General features: G+C 38.7%; 2 protein-coding genes and 1 non-coding gene across 4 annotated transcripts in view; 2 read left to right on the plus strand and 1 right to left on the minus strand.

Annotated features, from left to right (window-relative positions):
- Nucleotides 1-690: 690 nt before the first annotated feature.
- Nucleotides 691-4,966, plus strand: LOC143302799 (uncharacterized). The gene is made up of 6 exons (XM_076619138.1): nucleotides 691-711; nucleotides 794-1,010; nucleotides 1,754-2,047; nucleotides 3,103-3,243; nucleotides 3,542-3,622; nucleotides 4,215-4,966. Exons 1-6 carry the CDS (start codon nucleotides 691-693, stop codon nucleotides 4,226-4,228), a joined length of 768 nt encoding a protein of 255 aa, XP_076475253.1. The 3' UTR covers nucleotides 4,229-4,966.
- Nucleotides 4,967-6,367: 1,401 nt separating this feature from the next.
- Nucleotides 6,368-25,874, plus strand: part of LOC117155649 (CD151 antigen) — an 89,720-nt gene continuing 70,213 nt past the window's right edge. The window contains exon 1 of one of the 2 annotated variants that reach the window (XM_033331860.2): nucleotides 6,368-6,728. The gene's annotated coding sequence lies outside the window, so the exon portion shown is untranslated. The remainder of the gene's footprint in view (nucleotides 6,729-25,874) is intronic. The other variant, XM_033331861.2, reaches the window with a different exon arrangement.
- TRNAR-CCU (transfer RNA arginine (anticodon CCU)) lies at nucleotides 25,056-25,128 on the minus strand. Its single transcript has one exon. It is a non-coding gene; the product is annotated as a tRNA-Arg (tRNA).

Consider the following 25,874-nt stretch of genomic DNA (forward strand, 5'->3'; position numbering starts at 1 on the left):
TCGCGAACAGCATGTTCGTTATTACTTTGCGATTCGTCGCGTTTCGAAAAATAACGCTGTTTACAGTACCTCGATCGTTACCATAGTTCGTCAGCCAATTTCTCGCTTAAATTCTACATGCAGGTTTTCAGACGAACACGCGACCAGAATTATATATGCAAGGGACGCGAGCAGTCACGATGTGCACTCGAAACTCATTCGACGGACGCGCATTGAAATTACCTAGCAACGTTTATCGTTACGGCGCCATTGTTTAATTATCTTGACAATATTCGTTATCGCAAATGATCATTGATTTACGCTATCGAATAGCCACAGGAGAGGATGGCTCCACGTCGCAAGCTCTTGAGCGTTACATAAAGCATTATTATCGTTCGCTCGGACAAATGATGTATCTATAAACGACGCTTTAATGCGACTACATTTGCGAAATGTGCACGGTGACCGTAAATCGCGTAATTTAATGCGTGTGTGTCGTCGACGTGCTACGAGGATGGAAATGTAATTTTATCCTGACCGCGTGCTACAGATCTTGCTGAATTAAATTGCACTGCCTTCTACTACTTGTGCAAGTTAAATGTTGTTACGGTTTTTATGATTTTTCTACGGTATTATTTAACGTTTGAATCACATGCATTTGAAACGAACTTATAAACAACTGCAAAACGTAAGCAATGTTCCATTGAAGAGATGGTTCGCATACCAAGTACAGTAATTATTTTGTATGCTATTAGTATACGTATGTGGTACAAATTTTAGTAGTCAAATAGTTCTATAGGGTGTTCTTGCGTAGGGGGAAGCTCCAGCTCCAGAACCATCACCACAGCCGGAGCCAACACCATCACCACAGCCGGAGCCAACACCATCACCGACACCTGCACCTCCACCGCCAGAAGCAGCTCCAACACCATCGCCAGAACCGCCAGCGCCATCACCAGCACCTCCTGCTGAGGGAGCTCCGCCAGCGGAAGGTGCTCCACCTGCAGAAGGAGCGCCAGCACCTCCAGCAGGTCAGTGAACTGCGTATCACATTATCTACAGTAATTATTGTATCTGGCAGTATAACATATCAGTATAATAATTTTTAGACTAAATGGGAAAAGTATGGCAAATCTATTTTTCATGATTCGCTGAGTTTGATGTCGCTTTATAACTAAAAAGGACTATTTTAGCAGATGGAACATGATTAAAAAGGAAATAATTCTTTATACTGACAGGGTTCTTTAGATAGTAAAATTAAAGATATAGCGATTAAAGATTAATTATAGATAAAGCGATTACGACATGATAAATCTACGAAGTTTTGTAAAAAAACCAATCGATTTCTGTTAAGAGAATCTATTTTTCATATTTTTCATTTGTACCATACCGCTTGAATTATTTTAATTAGATTTTTACTGTATCGAAGACACGTAGCGCTTAGTTTTCCTGTCAAAACGAGATCAATCGATAATGTACTGACTTTTTCAATTGCTCTCCTGTAAAACCAGAAAAATGTGATTTATCAAACTTCTCCCTTGCGGTCTTCCGCAACATCTCTGAAGGATCTGAAAGTCTAAAAGTCTTTTATCAATATCATTTATTATCTTTTATAATCTCCATGTGTTTTCGTCTTTCATGATAACGATACGAGCAAGGTGCTCCATCAACGGCAAAAGAAATTCCAGAGGACAAGTCGCACTTTGTCACAGTCTGTCCATTCCATCTTAGAATAGAGTAGTGTTAGTAACGTGAGGTGCATGCACTTGTTCAGAAGGTGCACCGGCGGCTGCACCTGCAGAAGGCGCGGCACCACCAGCGGAAGGTGAAGCACCACCAGCTGCTCCTGCGGATGGAACAGCGCCGCCACCAGCGGAAGGCGCGCCGGCCGCACCTCCTGCTGAAGGTGCACCTCCTGCCGAGGGTGCACCTCCTGCCGAGGGTGCACCTCCTGCTGAGGGTGCAGCTCCTGCACCACCAGCGGAAGGAGCACCACCAGCGGAAGGAGCACCGCCAGCGGAAGGTGCGCCACCAGCGGAAGGCGCGCCTGCGGCACCACCGGCAGAAGGTGATCTTGTCATACCATTTATGACGACTTTGAACCATTTCATATATGTACCACAACCAGGAATTGGAATTGGTTCACGAATACCTATACTTATAAATCTACTTGTCCATTCACTCTCTCTCTCTCTCTCTCTCTCTCTTCCATTCACACTCCGACTTATTCTGACTAATAATTGTCCTACCTATTGCATCTTTCCCAGTTATTAAAACTCTCTCTGGTCTGCTTGTACCTTGTCTTTTTCTTTTCTTTTTTTTTTTGCAGTTTCTCGGGACGTTCCACAATCCTCCTATCTTGTCCGCTCATTACGTCAACCTGACATCTTTTTCAGTTCCCACTGCAGTTCATTGTTAAATATTCGAGGTTGAGGAATCTATTCCCTCATAGATCATAACTTCTTCCTTTCTCCTCTTCCTAGTACCTATTGCAATTTTCCAAATTTCCGCATCTCGCTCGTGCTATTAACTTTTGCCCTTTTTCCTCTTTCCCTAGATATTCTGGCGGTTTTACTGTTAGAATGCACTTGTACCAATTGGTATATTTTGATTGTCCTATTTTTGCATATGGTCTTTGTTTTGTGCACGTTTCCATTCCTTTTCCTTATACTCTTCGTTATTTGAAGCATTTTATAAACGTTAATATTAAATAGAAATCTTTCAACACAGAGGTAACGATTGTTTTGAGTTTGTGTCCTTGTTTCCCAATCTTACAAAGAACCAACCCCAAATCTTTTTTGTTAATCGATGCTCATAATCGACCGTGTAATTAATCAGTTATCTGATAGTCGATGTTTTACTGTGCCATACGTTTCATATCTTAAAAGTTATCATACATAACGAAATTATCAATGTTTATTTCATAGAAAAAGTTGTAATTATATACTTTTTTCTATCCAATACCAGAAATCTAGGGAATCTTAAGTACATATCACAAAGATATGTACTTAATTATTTTATAAATCTGGCAACCTGAATTTACATCTTGTCGAAGAGTTAATTTCATTAACCCTAAGTGTCTGTGACAAAAACTTGGTAAAAAACTAACGTGAATTTTTAAAGGTGCACCTGCGCCAGCGGAAGGAACCCCAGCAGCACCAGCACCAGCAGCCCCACCAGCCGAAGGTGCTGCACCTGCGGAGGGAGCGCCAGCTCCAGCTGCACCCCCAGCAGAGGCTGCGCCGGCACCCGCGCCCGCTGAAGGTAATCTACTTCTTTTATTACTCTAGCTGATACGATTACGTATTGTTCATTGCAGGATTAATCATCTGTTCTCGCCATTTATCATAGAGAAACTGGGCTATTTCCGCTTTCCATTTTTTAATTAATCTTTGCTCTTTTCACTCACGAAACGTATTCCACGTCGTTCTCAAAAGAAATGGAAAGGCAACGTGCTCATTTCGACCGTTCATTATTCTTCTTCTTCTTTCTCTTTTTTTTTCTTTTCTCCCGTTATCGTTAATTTTCTTAACGTTGTTTTCTTTTCAACTTAATTTTCTAGCTAAGGTAGTTTTACTTTTGAAAGTTACAATGAACGTCACTCCCAATCGCCCGATAACTGGTTCGAAGTTCATCACGTACGGTATGTTAAGCTGTAAAAATTTGTGGTTCTAGTAGAGGACTAAAAATCTAGTCATCAGTCACAAGTAACGTTTACAGAGATAGTCAACTAATAGTACCATCGATCGCGTACCAGGTGTACCACCGTTGCTCACGGTGACATTCATCGACGAGAACTAGAACCGACACTCGTTAACTTTCTAACGACCAAGCTTTCGCATCTTTACTGTACGTTTCACGACGACCGCACTTCGAGGAGAGCATTAACTTCTACCGTTTAATTATACTTCTGCTCTCGAAGTTTCTGTAACTTTTGTTCAATGGAAAGTGATAAAACAATAGTAACAATAATCGATTCATTAGCATCGGTAGATTATAATAAAATAATAATAACGAATAGAACTTTTGTTACGAATCGTCGAAACTTCGACGAAAATGAGAAGGGACGAGCAAGCTCCTCTTACAAAAAATAATGATTAGCTAAAAAGACTAAAAAAATAGATTAATATAATTTCTTTGTAATCGAACCCTCCCGAATTCGCGGGAGGAGCTAACGCAGGTGAATGTAATTTCCCTTTCCTACAAAAATAATCTTATTTTTATTTTATTTACAGCACCGGCATCGTAACTTCGTCGAAGTTGAAACGGACGAAGGGTCACCTCGCTATATGATTTCCACTCGTCACATCGTCAGAATTTGCATAAAATGTACACGGATAAGCATAGAGTACGGATATACAGATACGTCGAGTCGTATCATACTCGTCGTTATGGTTCATGCGTTGCTTGTCATCGTTGTCATCACCGTCATCATCATCGTTATCGTAACCATTGTTTTCGTCCCGTACACGCGTCAGCTTCAACGTCATGGCATACGTTATTGCGTATCTCGAGAAATGCGAGCGAAACGAAGCGAAAGAAGATACATACATATAAATGGGGGGGAGGGGGCGAGATAGAAAAAGAGACGTTTGTCGTTGACGCGTTTTCCTTCGTTCCTTCGTGGATTTTGCGACACCTTGTTGTTCAAAGTAAATCGAGAATCATGACGGGGTGCCTGGGCAATTTTTCCGCTTGTTTTACCTAATCATAGGAGGAAATTATAAGCCGTGTTATTGTTCTAAAGAAGGCTCTGTTGTATTCGTATGATCATAAGCGTTCGTCAGCCGTCATACGGATTTTTCTATCGACTGAAATCGAACGAGACGTAACACGAAATAAACACGTAGTTATACGCTACCACAACAATTTTTATGTAAATAATTTACGACGCGTTCTATCGTATATCGATGCAGACGTTATCAACGCTTCCTTGCACGAAATGATTGGATTTCGTAATAAAAAGTTTTTTTTTCTGCGACCAGCATCTGGAATCTTATCACTATATAAATACCCTTCTCCGATTAATTTGAGTTTTCATTACTTCCAGTAATTTCATTAAGCCGTACGATTCCAGCCACGTCATCTTTAATTAATACTCAAAGACTGCAAGCTCTGATTTTCACGTTCGCGTACCTTATTTAGGAGTTAGTTTACTACCGCGCCACATGGTTGATAGGCATCATTTGTTTATGTTGCCTCGGTGTAATTCCATGTGTTCTGTTAATCCCTTTGTCGCTTTGTTTCTCTACGCGTGCGCAGTTAACACGGAAACAATAGACCTTTCTACGTAATGGAATTTACGTGGGTTAGTCTTACTTTGAACGGTTTTCACCGTCTCTGCCATCTCTATTGTCAGCGCAATCGTTCTTCAGGCTATCAACGTAAATTACTATCGCCAACCGTATCGCAATTTAATGGCAGCATAGCAACTGAAACGTTTAATATACTTGACAAGCAAATCATAATTATTTCCAGTTTATATTTGCAAACAACGCGATTAATCATGGATAAAATCACGATAATTCTAAGCGTAACTAAGTAGACGGTCATTTTACTGTAAATATGCCTCTGGTCGCTTAACGGGAAAAATCTCATCTCGCTCGAGGGAAAGGAAAATAAAACTGGTAATTTTTCATTCGAAAAAAGTGTTTGAACATTTATCATAGAAAGCTTTCATGTATACACTGTATGTGTTATTTAAAATATTTAAAAATTTCATTAGCCTTATAATGAAACACGACGACAACCGCGGTTAGATAAGTTGATAAAATCCTTATAAGATATTACTTATTATCAGAAACATACATTTCGCAGAAGTCACTACAGTATTTCAACAGTCAATTATTTGTTATATTGACCACAATATTTAATAAGGTTTTTGGTATAAATTATACATGTATGTTGAAGATCGCTAAAAGGTTATCAAATATTTCTCGTTTGTTCATTGCGTTTGCCGATCGTTGCTTCAACCAGCTTTTAAATTCAGATAAAAAATGAAACCTAGGTAGATAATTGCTTCACTAAATAATACAATGAATACTAAATTTTGGATTTATTTATATGTTTTTGCATATCATATACATTCTGTGCGTTTTTGCATCCTCAAATTTGTCATAAATGTGTAAAAACCCGCGATCTATCGTATATTGTACAAAGTCAGAGTGCGTTTTAATACCTAGAGAGAACTAGGACAAGATTATAATGTATATAAAAATTAAGTGTTTGAATACTTTTGTGAGCTACAGTATTTCATGCGTAAAACGTCAGTTCCAAAATGACCACGTAATAACCATGTATTCATCTCGGAGCTGTAAGACTGACAGATGCAGAATGTAGAGTCGTTAAGCCGCGCGTAATTCGAAACTCGAGGCCGTGTGCGTAGCGTAGCGGTAAGCTAGCCGGCACGGCCAGTCAGTCGCGCTCCAGCCGTCGTAGTGGAAGGTGATTGTTGCGCTTCTCTTTTCTAACCTTCGTGCGAGTTCACTTCGTTTCGCATCTTCTCATCAAAACAAATGGATTGTCTTTGCTCGTACCGCGCGTCATTTTGTGCCAACGTATCAGTGTTACCTGGCGTGTCCACGCGATAAATCAAGTGTTCTTTCGTATTTCAACGCATTGTGCGAACAAGTTGTCGCGTTACGCAACTTCGTTTGATCATAGCACGCGGGAAGCTGTACAAACTTGCAGTGCATCTTCGCTTCGTGTTTATTTTTTGCTGGCACGCGGTCGTCTCGAGGACGCACTCGGTAAGTCCACGTTTATTATTCTATTCAAAACAGATTGTTTATACGCAACGCAGTTTCGGATTAGTAGTGAAGGACGCGGGATTTACTACGCAAAAAGTGTAAAAAATGGCGACATGTTTTGACACGTGTTTATATCCGAATGGCGCGTTTATTCGATTCTTTGTAATATCACTTTTACGTTATAGAAAATATTAATTCGATGTAACTGTCTTTGGTTATGTCTTTGGGATGTAATAATCTCGCGTAATTGCGAATATTGTTTGGATTCGCGCGTAGTGTTCCACGAACTTCTGGTATTTTTGTGCTTTATGAGGGTGACCGTGGTCGCGGTCGCGGTCGTGGTCACGTATACATGTCAAACGTGGAAACTTTCATCCGATTAGGTTATGGAGAAGCAGCTACAACTATTCTTACTAAAATTACTAGATATTTATGCAAATTCGTATCTTTATATAATTCGAGAAATGAAACTTCAGCAGAGATTTGCTTTACTTACTAAATACCACGACAATTACTCTATCTTAAATATAAGTCTATATTTTAAATATAACTTTACATTACGGACACGTTCTCTGCACTTTTGCATGTTTAAATTTTCTATAAATACGTAAACATCTACAGTCCAAAAATTACGAACCATTTTAGAAAAACGTGACCGTGTCACGAAATATCCTAGATTACATCTAGGATACGAATAGGAATATGAATGTCTAGTAATTTCTCGTACAGTTGATTCGTAGATGTTCGTGAATTTTCGGTAGATCTTCGGTCGAAACTGACACAGCATTCGAACGTTCGACGAAATGCAGGTACGTAAAGGTCGCGTATGATCGATTAGAGCGGATGATGCGAGTTCGTTAAATCAGCGGACAGACTTGTTTTGACAGTCATAGAAAGAATTCTGCCTGTTCGTTCCGGTCATACCGGTTCCCATCGTGTAAAGCCTATGAAGGAGGCGTAGGATAGGACAACGGGAGAGAGAAGGATGGTCGGTTCGCTGAAAAAGAGAGCGATACAGGATCCGAGAGAACGGTCAGCCGACGACAAGAAATCCGTCGTGCGACACCATAGGCTTTTCTCGTCGCGTCCCCCGAGATGATCGTGTTATATTGGCCACCGTGCCGGTTCATTTTGAGGTTAATACGTATCAGGTTTTTTATTGACCGAGTGGAGGCGTTCGAATGTGTCTCGTATTTTGTCTAATTACGCTATATGACATAGTCACGAACTGTTCTGAAACGCAATATACACGTATACTTGCACGCGACGTTCTCGTTAAAATGAAAAATAGGGTAAAAAGATAAAAAAAATAGGCTATTCGAAACAATTAGAGGTTCGTTTCCTGTGTCACTTTGATTTTTATATTTATTCCGTGAGTTTCTGCATTTTATTTTTTGTTTTGTTTCAATAGTTATTTCATGCTTTACTTTGTAATATTTGACGTTATATTTATTATACTTGACCGTTATTGTGGATTTCGTTACAGGCTACGACTTTGATTCATTTATTAGCATAATTGATTTTTTCTATTGGTTTCCAGATCGACAAAGAAATTTTTAATGCACAATCGGAGCAGTTAAAAAATATTAAATATTACAAATATTAAAATATTAATATCTTTAAAAATTGGAAAAATTAATTACGCAACGCATTCGTTATCACAGTGCTATACGTATAAAACTATCAAACTTATAGAATTGGTCCACTTTTGTTCGCTTGATTGCAACAGAATTATTTATATGTAGTAGGTAGTAATCCACTAACTGTTCGTAGCAATGTAGATAAACCGATGGTACTATAAATCTTATACGGTCAAAAGGTACGAACCTGGCACGAAATCCGTCCAAAGTGCTGCGGTCCAAGGAAAAGAAACGCGCGACGTAAATTTCAAAACCGCTGGAAAAATCGTGTTATTATGGCAAACCAGCTCTAAACGTGTTTTCCAGAAGTTCGCCCGTAATTCTCAACTGTTCCAACTTTCAAGTTAAAGTCGATAATTACCATAGTATTCTACGAATAACACGCGAATCTATAGAATTATAATGTAATCTGTAATATTACAAACTATTAATTAGAATCGAACTTCTAGAATTTCCTCGTTTATGTCCTTTTGATCGCAAGATAATTATTCATACCAGCTAATTGAAAAGGCAGCTACAATATTTAAATTATATTTACTGAAAGAGAAAAAAATAAAAGATCAAAGACACAATAATGTATTCGAATGTGCAAAAGTTTATTACTACGAACATTGATTGAATCATGAATTCGTAGGATATATCAAAAAATGGTTCCTATTGCACCTTTGTACTGCGGTTGTCTCTCGATCGTTTTAGCCGACAGTACCATAAATCTCTCGGTCAAAAGCTGAAAAACCTGACAGGAACTGTACAAAGTTTCACGATCCTGGTAAAACAACCGCGCGACGTGAATTTCAAAAACACTCGAAAAGTCGTTTTGTTACGGTAAATTAACTTAAAAGGTACTTCCTTGAAGTTTCTTTCGGAGCGGCGCGGTGGTTCACAAGTGGCCTAACTTTCTCGCGTTCGTCAAATAAAAAAGACCCTAGAACCGACTAAAAAAAAAAACAACTCGTTGTGGATTCTTAGGCAACTACAGTATCTATCCAGCGAAACGTCCAAGGTAGTTTGAATTCCACGCGGATAGTTGCGGTTTCCGCGACGCGTTCGCTAAGTGAATCGCGCGTGGAACGGTTTAGTCAAGGTTGAAGTAGTTTTCTCGTTACTGAAAGTACAAGCCGATGTCCGCCGTCGAGAGATTTAACGCCAGCCGCTCTTTTACCTTCTTTCGTATTCAAGTCGGCCAGGATTGGATAGAATCGACTGCATGAATATTTCCGCTTTGACTAGCGCCGCCGTGGTTCGTTGCCTCGCGATTTTCCTCCAGATTTTCATCGCGGATTCGACTGCAGACCCGTGCGCGATTTCTGGTTGTTTTAATGGCCGTATAATAATAACGGTAATGTATTTTATGTTTGACGTAATCCGGAGCAGCTTTGCTATTTGAGAGCAACGTGGTTAATAAACCAGCTCCGGATCTTTGATAATAAGTCGACTACGGATGAGTGTGGAAACATCTCTTGACTTTCGAATATCTTTATGAATGCAAAGAAAGAAATAAAATCTAGAGATAAGTTTGCTTTTAGTTGTTTATCTATTTTCTTTGGATTTTTTACATATTTTTGAATATTATGTGCGTTCTGTGAATTTGTCCACCGTTTACTTTTTTTTTTTACTCTGGAATACTGTTGTGAGATACCGCGTTTTTAAGAAAAGCTACTTCTTTGTTATTTATTTATTGACGGTTATAATCATAGAATGGCAGTTGTAAGAAGGAAAAATGCAAAATAGATTTTGTTTAAAGCGGACATAAGAGTAGATAATGTTGGCTGTTTTTTAGGTTTCTGCATAGATTTCCCATAGGTATGAAATCGTCAAAACTATTTAAGAGGATACTCTGTTGTAGAATGGCAGTTTTACGTTTTTTACTATTTTTGTACAAGGGAACTGTATAATTTTTTCATCGCCATTCTGCACATGTATATATATATATATTGCTATTATAAAAGTATTTTTAAAGAAATATAATAAAAATTGGCGCGGATAATCTAAAGGCTTGGACATTCGCGCTGGAAAAAGGTGTCTTTTCATAGCGTCCGAGATTCCAACCATTCTGCTAGTTTGAAATAAGAAAACCAAAAAGATTCTTAATCAGGATAAGCTTGGCTATAGCGCGTAGTAGAATGAAGGAGAGAAGTCGATAATTAAAAAACGTACTTTGAAGCTGGACTATCGATTTTTCTAGGTTTCTCTCATCAATTTTCACGGAGTAGCTTAACAAAATTAAAAGTGATATTCGTTCTGGCTTGATTTTAGTACGACTTGCAACTATCGAAAATTCTTATATATTATTCAAAATTTGGATCAAATTGGCGAAATAAATCCTAAAATATTATAGAAGTCCATAGAAATTACATCGAAAAAAAAAAAACTAATTTATTCGTCGCTCTACGGTAGATCCCTTTAGACGCAAGTCTGACCTTATTCGGTTGCTACATAAACGAAATTATATTTTCCAATAATTTCAACTCCATTTTCACTTATTTTTCATGGTTAGGTTGTACAGTTTTCCAGTTATAGCGTTAACGGGATCGCATATAGGCGCAATGTCGCAAGCTTAAATTTAATACACGTATAAATAAGGAGAGTAATGCGGGTAATATTATTCGAAGAGGAAGCAGCAAAAATCTGTTCAGAAAACGAGCCGAAGCAACCGGTCCCCTTATCGCATTTTTACGTGCGTAACGTAAACGTACGTTATCGACCGTTTTGATTATACAAAACTATGTTAATATCTCGCCACATGCACGGACATTTAGAGCAAAGTAAACACAAGTTTATCTTCCCTCGCTGAAATATCGCTATTTTGCGCGTCCCATCTCATTCGTCGCTATATCGTAAATCTTATCACCGTGCTACCGCCAACTAAACATCACGTTTTTTCCTCAACTGGTACCGAAAGAAATTAGAAAGCCCTCCAAGTCACGTATTCATGGTACCAGTTTCAATTTGGGATTAAGAGCTCTCGTCGTTATTGGCGGCTTGGCATGAGACTGTCTCGCCGTTTTCAGGTTACAGCACATCGATAGTTTTCCAATTATACCTGAGGCACACGATCGTCTCTCGCGCTGAATATGTATCACGGATACAATGGAAAGAACGGTATCGAGCTATACACAGAGAATCAGAGATTCCTGTTCTTCGATTGGATATTAATTGAGAGTTTTTGTTGAATGGTTGTATAAATGGAGTTCTTCTCTTCTTCTTTCTTTTTTTTTCTTTCTTTTTTTACAAAAGCGAGAAAAGAGTAGGGCTACGTACCTAGAGAGGATTATATTTTGAATTTCCAGGTCTTCGTGGTTATGTGTGATAAGTAGTTTTTAATAAAATTCCAATTTATTATAGAATTTTAATCTATATACATATATGTGTAAAATTGGAAACGGTCATCTCGCTTTTCAATTTGATTTTGATCGAGGGATTTTATAAAAACGAAATAAACGCAAGAAAGGATAACATCGATATACGTGTATGTATCTAGAAGCTTTTATTTTGGATCTCATCAAATTAATTAATCAATATTTCATTCATTAAAGCTTTACCGATACAGTGCTTCTGCTCTGAACGATGACTTTGTTTATATTGCATTTTTTAAATTGATCGAAATATCGATACGAAAGTTCAGTGATATAGATATATTAAACACACTTTCCTATATTATTTCTATATACTGTTTATCGAAATTTCATAGGCGATAACCTTTAAGGATTAAAATATTGAAAGTCTTTCTCGTGGCTGAAATTAAAGCGACATTGAGACGTACAACACTCGAGGATCGCAATAAATTTCAACATTTTCTCACTCGTACAATTTTTTTCTCTGAACACGCGTCATTTAAAATTGTCTCTCTGTTCTATATCCATCTAATTTACAAGCTAAATATGAATCTTGCAACCAAGGGAATAACTTTCTCGTGAAACATAGACATAGACGAATGTTGATATTCGACGTTTGCAAAGACGATAGCTAACTTTCGTTGCTGTTTGAATATGAGAACGAAGTTAAGGCAGCGGTGCATTCCCAGGCGTCGCGTTGTGAACGGGCAGATCGGACGTTACGTATGTATATATGGTAACGATTTCTGCGAGCACATACAAAACGCTTCCATTCTAAGTGTCGAGTGTTTCGTTATCACCGTTATCGCTTACTATGTGCGTAAGCCTCGTATACCTATGCGACATTGGCGTTTCTTCTTTTGCATTGAAGAATACGCTTTACTTTCGTCACTCTAGCGGTTAAAACTCTACAATTTTATTTTCTAAACGTAATATTAGCGTGGATCTTACCAGAAGACAATTGGTTTATTTTCATAAATTTATTTATCACGGAAGAATGACACGGGAGAAGAATTAAATAAATGACAATGACGAACTCCAAAGCGAATGTAACAAAATTTACTTAAACTCCGCTTTTCCTTAATTCCTCAATTTCATTGTTCTTCCCAGTAATCCTTTAAGAAGCAAACAACTTATTTATTGCAAGAACGTGAACAGTAGCGAATTCCAAGATAAATTTTAGAAAATGAAACATCTTTTTCTATTATGCTTTCCTATTTATGAAGTTCATTGATATAACTTTTGAGCTGTTCATATCTGATTATGAATGTAGCATTGTTCTCATAGCAGAAAATGACGAAGCGAAAAGTGCCCTTTAGCCGAGGTTCGTCATCAAAATTCAAGGGTCAATGAACACGTCGACCCTATCCTGCGAAGGCGCTAAACGAAATCACCAGAGATATCGACTTTGTACGAAGCATGTTCATACCTGTTGCGAACGAGAAAATTTGCAAGAATAATCCTAAGATAGATAATACTACAATACGTAGTAACGTGCCGGATAAGCATGTTGATGCTGTTATCGTTTCGATCAAAGCTACAATAGTATCTATTGCTACAATACTTAAATAGTTAGGATATTTTAGCGAATGTATATTATCCTCGTACAGAAGGTTCAAAGGATTCGTTAAAAACGAGTTTTGAAGAAGCAAAGTTCACGAAGAATACACTGTACTATCGCGAAAGAAGCGAACCATCCACGGGGGGTTCCTTAATGAAAGCATTAAAATTAAACGTGCCACGTCTAGAGCCGGGAATGAAGCACGTTTCAATTTTTACGTCGGGTCGTTTACACAGTCAGAATTGCATAGTCCAGGACATGGTTGCCGTGAAACTGCTGGAATTTTTCTTTCACCGTCCGACTTGAGGAATTTTTTTTAATTATTAAATTGTCCGTTCAACTGTATTCATATCGATATACGTATTAATTGAACCAGCAACGTGATCAAAGATATTATCAAAGATCGCATGAAAAACACAGTTTTTGATCTTAACGTCGCTTTGTGACTCAAAAGGAATATTTTAATATGAAATGTTGAAGTAATTACTTCAAGAAAAACTCTACATCTTTATTTTTGTATATCCTTGACACGAAGATCGCTGTGACGTAGAAAATAAAATTTAGTGAAATAAAAAAATATTCTAAATAAGGAGAGGTCCATATTATTGTGCTCTTGAATATAAATTATGTTTTGGGTTACAAGATCTAGGAACAAAGGAGCTAATAAATAGATTTCTATTTATGTTTCTTATAGCCTTTAGCTAAAGCTACAAGGTTAAGTTTTTTGGTAATATCCTTTGCTATAAATATATGAACGTGCTCCCTATCGATTCCATTGGTATTGTAACACTATGAGAGTGAGGATCTGGATCAGCACAAACTTGTACATTATACTTATACCTTTATTTATTTCAATATATTTTCTATTACAAATTCATCCACTCGTTTTTCAATCAGTCAATATCTAAAAGTGGAAAGAATCTGTTCAATTCAAAGATATAGAAATCAACGACATAAATATTAAAACAAACAATATTCTAATGTTACGACGATATTTTTAAAATTTTAAAGACAATTTTAAATACCTGTATATGAATAATAAAGTTGTACGTATATAACTCAAAGTCATGTTAAAATATTCCCTTTTACCTACCAAGCGAAATAAAAATCAGAAAATCAATGTAGAGATCTTCAAATGTCGAAGTATTTATAAATACGTACTCGAGTGTTGCGACCACTCAAGGTACTGATTTCTTAGTTCCAGACCAGTTCATATAATCTGAATACATATTTGTAATTAGCTAATGAATGAAAATGAAACATTGCTTTCTACTGATACTCGAATGTCACAAAGTGGAACTTGTCTGTTGAAATTGAATTGGATTCGCGAATACATTACTCGCATATTGAACTTGATCGCGCTATCTAATGTCAAACGTGCGTCTTCGAACTTGGAACGCGTAACATCATAGGAAATCAACGAGCTTCGATGTACATACATACATATATATATTTAATGGTTTGTACGCGATAAATGTCGAGCTGTGATGTAATCTTCGATTGGCGTGAGTTCAGCGTAGCAAAAGCTATGTGAGAATATTTATAAGCGAGCAGTGGACTTTGCCGTATTCCATTATGCTGTACGTGATCTCGCTCCGGTGTTATCGGAGAAGGTAAGCAAAATCGAATGCATTATTGTCATAGCCAGCACTTTCGCGAACGTTAGTAACAACTTCCCCGTTGCTTGTTATATTCGACATTTCTCCGATGCAATTCTAGAAATGTCAAAAAAATTATAATTTGATTTTTATTCTTTTAATGACTGAATTAATCGGCATATACGTACGATGGTTATTAATTGCAATGGCCACTTAGGTTGTCTTAGGCAGCGTCGAGTCATTAAGTGCACGAGCTCGAGTTACAGGCTTGTGAAGTCATGCGGTAGATATTAAAAAATTATCGCGTGTAATAAACGCACTGGTAAGTCTAATGTGTACATAGTCGACAAAGCGGACTGACGATGATCGATAGATCGCGAATGCATCTGGTCGGTTGAAGTTGAAAGCTACGTTTCGCTCTCGACGCGTCCATCGATGGATGCAAGTTGTCCCGTGGTTTGGCTGGTAAATGCTCTAGTTTTCAAAATTCCGAATTTGGCCAAGCAGTTTATAGACGAGAGGCTAACAATGGAATCAAGTTTGCCCGCGATTTTGAATTGACCGAGAAATTAATTAATCCTCGGAGTACGAACCGCGAAGTGGCAGGGTTGGATCGTGAGTGGCTCGTATGAGTGAATCCAAGCTCACCTAATTTTCTCTCGTAATTACTAGATACAGAGGTAATGAAAAATCGGGTAATAAATTTGGAAAGTATAAATAAATATCCATCCTTTTACGAAATACTGCATGTTTACGCAATATAGAAGGCAATATTTAATTTGCAATATTTTGCAACCAAAAATATTTCACGTTATAAAGTTCAATTTTTTAACATTGCGGCTGTGAAAGAGGATTTCAAAAATTCGTTTGATCTATTTTCGTCGCTATTTCATCCACGTAGATTATACAATCTTATAAAATTTGAAGTAATTGGACTCTTATGGCTACAATAAGCTATCGCTTGATCCTTAATGGATTAAACTTTCTTTTAATCGTACCAATTGTAAGACTATCTGAGCGTGAAACGTGGTAGCAATCGGATCGTACGAGTTAAACGAACGATTCCGTATTAACCAGAGGCGAAAATAGGAGCAGATTATCATTCGGTCGTGTCCAAATGAATCGATATTAATTTTTAATTATATCTATGATTCTTTCGTGTGGCGCGTGTCGATTAATTTGATCGCGTTATCGGCTCGCGCGTCATTAACTCACTCGTTTCTTGAATATCAGATGAAGCGTGTGACCAGCCGAACGAATGTTCGGGTTGTCCGTTAATTACGCTAATAAGTTTCTATATCGAGCGGAGCCGCGAAACAGTTTCGGCTTAAATCTCGTCGATTCACCGAGCATTGCCTTAAAAAGCTGTAGTCGTGCCACATACCCCTTCTCCTCCCCTCTATTCCACCCTGCCTCTTTCTCCACCCTTTACCCGCCACTCTCGCCTTTTCGCTGAATGCAAATTTGCCGCACGAACGAGCGAACCAGTTCCCTTCTACCTATGCCGCCAATTAAAACACTCCTTTTTGAGCCGGAGCAACCGCAGAACTTGGGATTCAGTGTGCACGCAGAAACCGCCGGCTCTCACCGGAAAAAGAAAAGAGACGAAAATACTCGGACAGAATGTTGCCTTTTAACGGACCGCTAAACTATTCGCCGAAATGTGAAGTACATATGTTTTAACAAGCGTGTACGATTTTGTGAGAATTAGAAGCTTATCGCGTATCTCATTTGGATGCATTAACGCGTTCAGTGGTATAGTTGTATTTATACTTGTGTTTAAAAGTTTGGAGCATGTCAGGATTTCGAAAGGAATGATAATCTGCTTAAATTAATAAGTATTCTTTATTCGTAATAATATTCTTTTATGACGTTAATAGCATAATCAATCGCGTTTTTTAAATTATAATTACGGTATTCTTACTTCACAGAAAAATGTACGAAGAAGTTTGCCTCGTCCGGAAAGCAAAAGGTGTTTTAGACGTTTGTTCAATTTTATAAAAAGATAAATTTTATAGTTGCAAAGCTGTGGATATTTCTGAAAAATGTTCGCCGTTAAAGAAAGGTTTAATCGATCGTCGAAAGTCTGACCAACTTTTGGAAATGGTTAGGGAAGTAGAGAATGTCAATAGCGTGGCACGTTTCCCGTTACATCGGATTTATGCAAACATTTGGCTATTCGTCATTGACAGAAGGGAAACATTTCTGGATGGTAAATTTTACGTCAGTTTGCTCGTTAAAATTCTACAAACTTCGAAATGATAGACAATTCTTCACTTTTCTAGGCATTTTTTAATTATTCAAGAGAGAAATTTCATGACGATTGCGGACGTAAATTCCAACTTTTACGAAGTTCTTTTTTATTTTACTCGAGGCATTCGTGAATTTAGGGTCACGGTATATACCAATAGTAAAATGTAATTTACTGATCATTCGCAATTAGTAAAAATAGTTAATAACATAATAAGATGATAAAAATATAACAAAAATGCGATACGATGAGACGAAATGAAGCAAGAATAGAGAATATTACAGTTATCGACATAAACGATATATTATCAGAATTTCATCGAGCAATGACAATATTGAGAATCATGGACCATCAATGACGAAATTTAAGTGTAATCTATTTAATTATTTCGGCCACTGAGAACGACTGCAACCAAATGAAACCGGGCATAGTGAGACCTCTTACCGTGGTTCCATCGTTCATGCATTCTGCATATATTTGCATATAGAAATTTCCCATAAATGCATAATTGTCCGCAATCGAACGATTACGTATCGGAGTTACTAATTTGCGGAAAACCATTATAAGTCGGTGTTTCCATAGATCACGATCGATAATATGTATGTAATATTTTCAACGGGCGTCTCGGAGAGCTCATAAATAATTCTGTGGGATAATTGAAAGGGTACGGGGGCCGGAGAATGCTGGGACGTGCGTGGGTGTCCGTTAAACGAAAGCAAAGGCCACGCTCTCATTCGCGAGGAAACAAGGAACGCCGTTGTAATTGATTCGCTTGATAGATGTGACATCAACGAACGTACCGCACCGTGATCCGGATCGCCAGCAACCAGTGTACGCTTATCGTTCTTCTAAAAATAATTACTTAACGAGCAGCTCTTTCGTTCTTGTTTCTACGCGCCATTCGAATTGCCCCAAGAAACTCGGTTGCTCGTTCAACGCTTACAATGTACCACGAAATGATAATTTACCGATTGTTTGTCTGCGTTTGTATAGATAATGATTCAGCACAGCAGATAACACTTGTAATTTGTTAGGGTAATGCGTGGAAGAATTTTAGGTACAGAGTACGTCACCAAGTCCATTGTGATAGGATTAACGTCGGATTAATGACGCCAAACAATAATACACGACTGATACCGGGCGCGAGATAATAGAAATATCCCATGATTAATTGCTGATACGTGTTGCATGCGTTTTCAGCCTAGACAAAACAAAGAGTTCTTTATTGTTAGATATATGGGATACGATCGAGGAGTCGAAACGATAAACGATGTAAATCTGCATGTTTTTGATAATAAGTAATAAGATGTTTATTTCTGTTAATATGGCCACTTACGTTATTTATCAGTAGATTAATAGGTTGAATCCAAAGATAATAAATTATTAAATTTGTCTGTGGAAAAGTAAAAATATATTTATTTCAATCGAAGAAAACAAACAGTTCGTATTTTACAGTGGTAACTATGCCAGGTCTATAAAAACCAACATAAATTGTCCTAGTAGTTGTAACTTTATTCCCCGTTTTTTTTTATTGCTATAGTCCGAATGTAATTTACATTTTTTCCCCTCTAAAAAATTCCTTCCCTATTTTTCTATTACGTAACCGTTTACTACTCGAACTTATCAATTTCGAGTAATCTTCCAAACGGTCGTCACGTTCGAGAGAGACCCAACATTCTTTGGTGTATTCCTAAGGTGTATCGTTACGAGCGAACGAGACGAAAAAATTTGTTCGACTCCAACGAAAGATCTCATAGCAGGTAAGACAAGCACGTGCGTGGGCGCGTGCCCGTGCACCTTTTAAGGCGCTCATAGAAGCTGGAACCGTTAAAAGCGTACCATTCGGGAAACTGAGATTGCCTCAGACGGTTCTTTTCTTACGTAAAATTCTCCACGGTGAAAATTCTTTTATCGAAACCAATGACCACCGACAATAACCGTCATTTGTCTTTCCAGTGGGAGGAGTGATTTCACGGTTGTCCCTTTAAACGTGTACCTTTTTGACATCCTGTGACTGGCCATTGTTTCTACCTGAAATTTTTTAACAGACCGGACGAAAGCCGTGCAATTGCCCGGGTTATTGTCCGGGGAAAATGGCGATTTTGCGTTCGACTGCACTTTACGCTCGCCTGATCGTATTCTGGTCAGAGATGCAACTAGGTTGCATCATAAATGGGTACACGTAGCCAAATCCGGCCACGTATGAATGTAGAAACACGCGTGTTGGTCACGTGCGGTCCTCTCTGTGTCTTCCACCTCGTCGTTTCGGCAGTATCCTGCACCCGTCTGCGATGTATTAATCGCAACGTTTCGTCCGGGAGTACCCTGTATGGATCACGTCGAAACGTCAGCTGTCCACGATCGTTTCGAAACGTTTACGTCGTTGGAGTCTGCCTTGTAAGAGCGCGCCACGTTTTTCTCCGTGGAAAATGCAAAATGGAAAATTCAGGAAACGAGGAAGCCGGTTTCATCCGGGGAGAACGGTCGATGAGACAAGCACCGTGCGAGCGGAATAAAACTGGACTTGAAATTTCATTTAATTCGAAGAGGAACTCTTCAACGCGAACATCCCATCAATTTTCGCGAATGAAATATCGGCTTCCGTGTCCCTCTTCGCCGCGTTAACGGCTGCTTGTTATTACCAGGGCAGGTGCTATGAATCCCAAAGAAATATGCCGCATTGTAAAATTAAACGACTCTCTAAGGAGCTCTGCTGTCGTGTCTTTTGACCTGTCTCAATAATTCTTCCTCGTATAATGGAAATAAGTACTTTCCGTTTCTCTCCTTGAGAATCGAGGACCGTCGTATTAACGCCGTTGAATTTATCGAGCAAATTGCATCAGAATAGCCGGCGTAATATCGCCTCACGGTATTATCGGTGTTTCGTGCAAGTGTATCTTGAAAATTCATAGCTCAAAGGAAGGAGACAAAGGTAGGAGGTTTTCGTTTGTGCGAATATCGTGTTATTTATAACGATTACAAGCTTGACGCAATAATTTTGGAGGCAATTGTCGGTGGGTTGGGGGGCCGATGCAATCTTTTACTCTAGGAACTATGTACCGCCAGGGCATTCCTACCTGCTCTGCAAATAAAGCCTGTTGAGATTTCTCTGAAAGGACAGAGAATTACGTGCTCAGGCCGACCCACGACCGGATCCCATAATCTGCAGGTACTCGAAGGTAGCATAGGGGAACGCCACCGTCCTGAAATATAGCCGTGGGAGTATAATTTGAGCGACGCAGTCTCAGCAGAGGGGTCTGAAAATTCAAGTAAACGGGAACGAAAGGAGCGGCACTGGCGAAAAGCCTCTAGACGATTAAACCACGTTTTTAATCATCATGCAGTTTTCATGGGGGAGGGGGGCTGCGCCTGACTCCCCTTTTATCCAACGGTAGACGAGAGAAATCTCGTTTGAGGAAAGTTTCGATCCCTCTCGGAGATGTGTGTCACGAGAAAGAATTACTCGTTACGCGCTACAAGTCCTTAGGGAAATCCCCTCCAGCTTGCTGGAACTCGTTCCAGGCACCGAACGATCTCTTCCTCCTCCGTTTCTTGAGTTTCGTGTGAACGACGATTTACAAAGTTACCGGCTAAGTACGACGGCGTTAGCGTAGTAGGCGAAACGATTTCGCAGAAGCACTTTTAATCAAGAAGTTACGGAAGGCCGACTGTCAATGTGTAACCTTAAGAAAAAGTTTCCTTTAAAGTACTTCTTGATTCGTGTATTGCATCGACTAGCTGGCTTGCCTCCTCGCGTTTCCGCTGCTAACATAGACAAAGCAGAGCGTACGATTTAAATGCGCGAACACGAAGAGCCGAGGTGTAAATAGTGGCAGGTCCCGAAGGACGATTCAAGTTGCACAATGAACCAAATAAGCGGTCGTGAGAGCAGAGAAATGCCGTGAAAGTAGCTCGTTAAAGACCGAATCACGTACGACTGATTTTTATCACATCGTGTCTTCCATTCAACGGAACACCGACGTCGCGTGACGAGTTGTCTCGTCGTTGAGCAACACGCGTTAAAACACGACAGTCGATCGTTTCTCGTCTTCCGAGGAAATAGAAAACCATCAGTTGTCCCTTTTGCAGACTGTAGACGCGCATTAGTGTTCGTTAGCTTCCTTAGTTTCGTTTCATACGTTAAAATCTTAATTAAACTCATTTACTTTAGACCCGAACGACTAAAATCCCTCGGTACGTATATACTATACGTGTTCGTATCGCGTCCGAAAGCTTCTAGTCCGACGAAGCAGGAGAGAATCGGAGCCTCGAGGATCGATAATTATTTTAATAACATCTCGAGGTCGCTGGTGGAATGTTTGCATCGATCCAGATACATAGTACACAACGGTAAACTCGCCACGTGAAGTAGCTTCGCTAGGAACAACTTTGTTTCTCGTTTTCGCTCGGTTAGTATTAGCAACACACGGTGTCGGGCTATTCAATGATTTTTCTCGTTCATCTTCCCGTTCGTGGAACGAACGCAGAGTTCCGCTCTAGAAGCCACAAGGAGGAATCGATTCAGATACCGTCGATCGACCAATACACGATGTACTCTCGGAGATAAATTTTCCTGCGATACTCATCCTTGATACAACGCCCGATACTCGAGAGGCTTTCCGCTCTCTAATTAGTGTAACGAGCTAACATACCAGGTTAAAATGTCGACTAACTGCGCCGACAAGAATCTTTCGTTGCTCTCGTAACGCTCGCATCAGAATGATACCTATTAGCGACGCTATTAAGAGCACCGATGTTGAGGAATTAATTTAGCCGGTAATTTTTTCCCTGTTTACACTCGCTACCGTTCGAACAAAATTATCATGCTACATCGATCATACGAACTGCTCGTGACCCGTGTTTTTTTTTTTTTTTTGTTTTTTAATTCTACGTGAGAGAAGATCATTTACTTTTTATTCGTTTATTAACGTATAATATAATTCTTGTCGAATTGCCTCGTCACGTATAACATACAGTAACCTGATAATATACCTGATAATCGAGGTTCGCTATAATACTAGCCTCTCTTGCACAATTGAGCTAATATCGTTAATGAAACTTATTCGTTACATAAATTACAAGTTAATGAATGTTCTTGTATAACAACGAGAAATTTCATAACAAAACGAATAGTAGTAAAATCGTAGATAAATTTTTAGAAATAACGTTTTCGAATGTTATCGGATCTGTTTAGTTTTCAATTCTGAAGTTCATTATGATATGACTTCTCTGATCAATTCTGTGTGACTTATACTCGGAAAAGATTTCTAAATACTTCCGTCAGCCACTGTGTATGCTTATTCTAAATGTACTAATAAGTGTCTCGTGACTTATGGACGTTGTTACTCTATGTACATATCTTCGTTTCTAAAGTTTACGATTTCCCTTCAACTAACGATCAACGAGAAAAATGAGACAACAACAACGATGCCTTAGGTCGTTTGTATAGCTGAGTCTACGAAACGATCGACGTTCGATTCATCGGTCCTTTCGATTCGAAAGGAAGATAATAGTGCTTCCGCCTACACGGCGATATAGGAGAAACAGCGACTGATTATTTGTTGTCGAGGCTGCTCACCGGGTTCTAATATTTTACAAGCTGTTCCGCCAGTCGGCGAGGATTCGCGTAGGTGAGCATAAGAAAGGGAAAGGCAAAGGGTTCCGCTATCAACGCAGGATAGAAAAATATATATATATATAGGGAGAGAGAGAGAGAGACAGACAGAGTAAGAGAAAAGAGAAGCCGAGAGGACTAGGATATTCGAGGTTATGTCACGGTTCATGTCGTGACTCACGATGTATTATTAGTCACCGTTCGTTCTCGTGACTTCCAGGACGAGTAGAAAACGGCTTCCAATTGGCCCTAGGTTCTCCGGAGGACTTCGTTGTCCTCGCAAAGATACAAGATCTTTCTGCTGAAAAATTTGTCGAGTCTCTCACGAGGGAACTCGTCTCGCGTTTCATCGGCCATAGTTTGCTTAGGGTTCGTCGCTCTGTTGATAGAGGGAAAATTGATTGTCGTGTGTGTGTGTGTTCATTCGTGAAAATGGTCCTGTAATGTGTACTTTGATGTACTATATCTAGGTTATTGTAATAACACATATAACGAATAACACATTACTTCGGTCGGTATTAATTTTGTTGAGAGTATGCACTTGCTTTATTAGATGGTTTTAGTAATAGCAAAAACAGAAAATCGACACACGTCAATTTGTAAGTGACGTCGCGAACGATACACGTCGTGTGGGGTTTGATCTAATGTTCAGTTGGCTTTTGTTGAAGAAATCTTTTCGTTTGAATAATTACTCCATACTGCGGATAACATTTATGAACTTTTACTTTACTTGCTGATCTGATACAGCATTTCGTTATCAAGTTACCTTCCGGGCGAATATTTCCCGCCATTTCTTACACAAAAGCTTATTATTCGTTATCTTTCATTGTCCATTATTATCCGAAATAATCAAACAAAAGGAAACACTTTGTTCCATATAATTCGTAATATTTCGGAATTTATTTGCATCGAGCATTCTCGTTTTCAATCATATTAAACCATAATTTTCATTTCAAACGAGAGATATCCAAACCTATTCTCACATTAACACATCACAAGCGTGTAGCAGCCAGTCATAAATTCGATAGAAACAAGGATATGTTTCTACTAAATATAATTAGAAATTTATAAACTAGAAACTTTCGACGCGAATTAATTAACGTATAATAATACCACGCGCAATATCCGAACAATAGTTTCCCATAGAAAATTGCTCGGAAAGAATCGGCCGTAGCTTATTGATTCTGATATTCTCAAATGGTTATTGTTATCATTATCATCGTTAACGATATTTTTCTCCACGGAGGAACGTAACGCGATCTCACGCCCAAATGGAGCGATTTTCATCGGTGCATTCATTAGTCGTTGTTGAAGGCGGACGTATGCAAGCGTAGAATTGCAACAGGAAATCTAATCCATTCGTCCCACTTTGCAAATGGTTCGTGGCCTTTGCTCTTATTTAATAAACGGGTCGTGAACGTCGGTGCCCGGCGGGGACTTGCCCGGCAAAGTGACTGCGATTAGACCAATTGAAGCGCCGTTAACCATCTCGCTCGCGAACCCGTCATACAATCTGCGATAATTGGCCCCACACTGATTCCGCTCGTCGACAAAAATCCGCAAAAGAGAAAATGTCCACGTGCACAGCGGATTGAAAAGTAGGGAAATCCTGTCACCGTTTTTGTGTAGCATTACATTCGCTGTATATTGTATCGATGTTAAAGTAACACGTTGATTTGTTTATAATACGCGTTGACAATACAGTAAGAGGTATTATTGAAATTACGGAAGTATATCCGATACGGTTGTTTGCATGTGTGATTTGTTTATTTATTTATATATTCAGCTTTGCTCATACGTATGGGGAATGGAATTATTAGAAATTGATATTACAATGGCGTATGGTATACGGAATATGTTAATGAGCTGTTATTATGAAATCGCAAAGTTAGCTAGATGTTACACAAGAGAAGCGAGATAATATCATAGGACGTGCCTGTATTGAAATCATAACGTGCAATGAAGCGAATAACTGAAGCATTAGCCACGATTTATGTAAATTATTTTTTTTTTATTTTATTACCATTTATATCAACGAATCCATAAAGTGAACGTAATAAAAGTAACCTAAGTATCTTTCTTGACGTTGTAAATATTTGTTATTCGTCTGTGATACGAAGCATCTATCGCAGAATATTCGTAGCGATAAGTTTTTTAGCTTTAAGGATTGTTTTAATTGCGTTTTAGATTTAGCGCGCGTAAAACGAGTTGAAAATTAAAGAACGTGTTTTCTTTTAAAATTGAAATTACCCAAAGGTACATAATTGGAAAAAATTATTTTAGGGAATGTAAAGGTTAATAAAAATGCTAATTTTGAAATTGTGATTATACCCCTGGTGGGACTCGAACCCACAATCCCCGGTTTAGGAGACCGATGCCTTATCCATTAGGCCACAGGGGCTGGTGTGTGAGGGTAGATGTTAACAGCGATAAGAAATAATTTATACAAATTATAATTCAATTATGCTTTCCACTGTATTACGCCACTTTATTGTTAGCGAATTTCTTCTAATATCCGAGATTTGTCTCTTAAGCTTTCAGTCGGTTCATTGGAATAGTTTTCTCATTTATTTTTCTGCATGCTATCAAAGAACGATTTAAAATAAAAAAAGGCTACCTCACTCCACGGATACTCAATCGTATCTTTTTGTCTTTTAATAAATTTTTTAAATCAAAAAGAAAAAGGGGAAATGCATTATTTTTCGTTTTAATTTTTTCCAACGGACTTTATCGAAACATCCTTTTATTTGTTAAAACGAGAATACGTTTCAAAGATAAAAATTCGAGGTATAGTGGTGTATGATTAATCGCCAGTTCGAAATATCATTCTCAAACGGTGCAAAATGTTACGAGCGTAAAATTGAAAGGGGCTCGGCGGTTTGTTAATGAATCGAAGCAGCGGGTATCTTCATCGGGTAGGTTCTACAATCGCGTCGTTGTGTGCCTGAATGCGGAGTTAACCAAGACTTTTGAAACTAAAATCCTACGGGAGTTGTAACTGATAAGATGGTCTAGCGTTCCTTAATAGAATCTGCCCTCGCAGCTGATGTTCGGCTGACGGCACCAGGTATTAGCTATGTAAGTGAATTGCACTCTGGAGACTGCTCGCGTTGAAATTTCCCTGAAACCGAGGCTAGGGACACCTAG

The sequence above is a fragment of the Bombus vancouverensis genome, chromosome 6 (assembly GCF_051014615.1).
Source record: "Bombus vancouverensis nearcticus chromosome 6, iyBomVanc1_principal, whole genome shotgun sequence".
Lineage (NCBI taxonomy): Eukaryota > Metazoa > Arthropoda > Insecta > Hymenoptera > Apidae > Bombus > Bombus vancouverensis.

Excerpts from the sequence above, each read along its gene's own strand:
- LOC143302799 (XM_076619138.1), top strand. The coding sequence starts at position 691 with ATGGTTCGCATACCAAGTACA. Across the intron at positions 712-793 it reads TGGTTCGCATACCAAGTACA|GGGGAAGCTCCAGCTCCAGA; the intron begins GTAATTATTTTG and ends GTTCTTGCGTAG. Across the intron at positions 2,048-3,102 it reads TGCGGCACCACCGGCAGAAG|GTGCACCTGCGCCAGCGGAA; the intron begins GTGATCTTGTCA and ends GAATTTTTAAAG.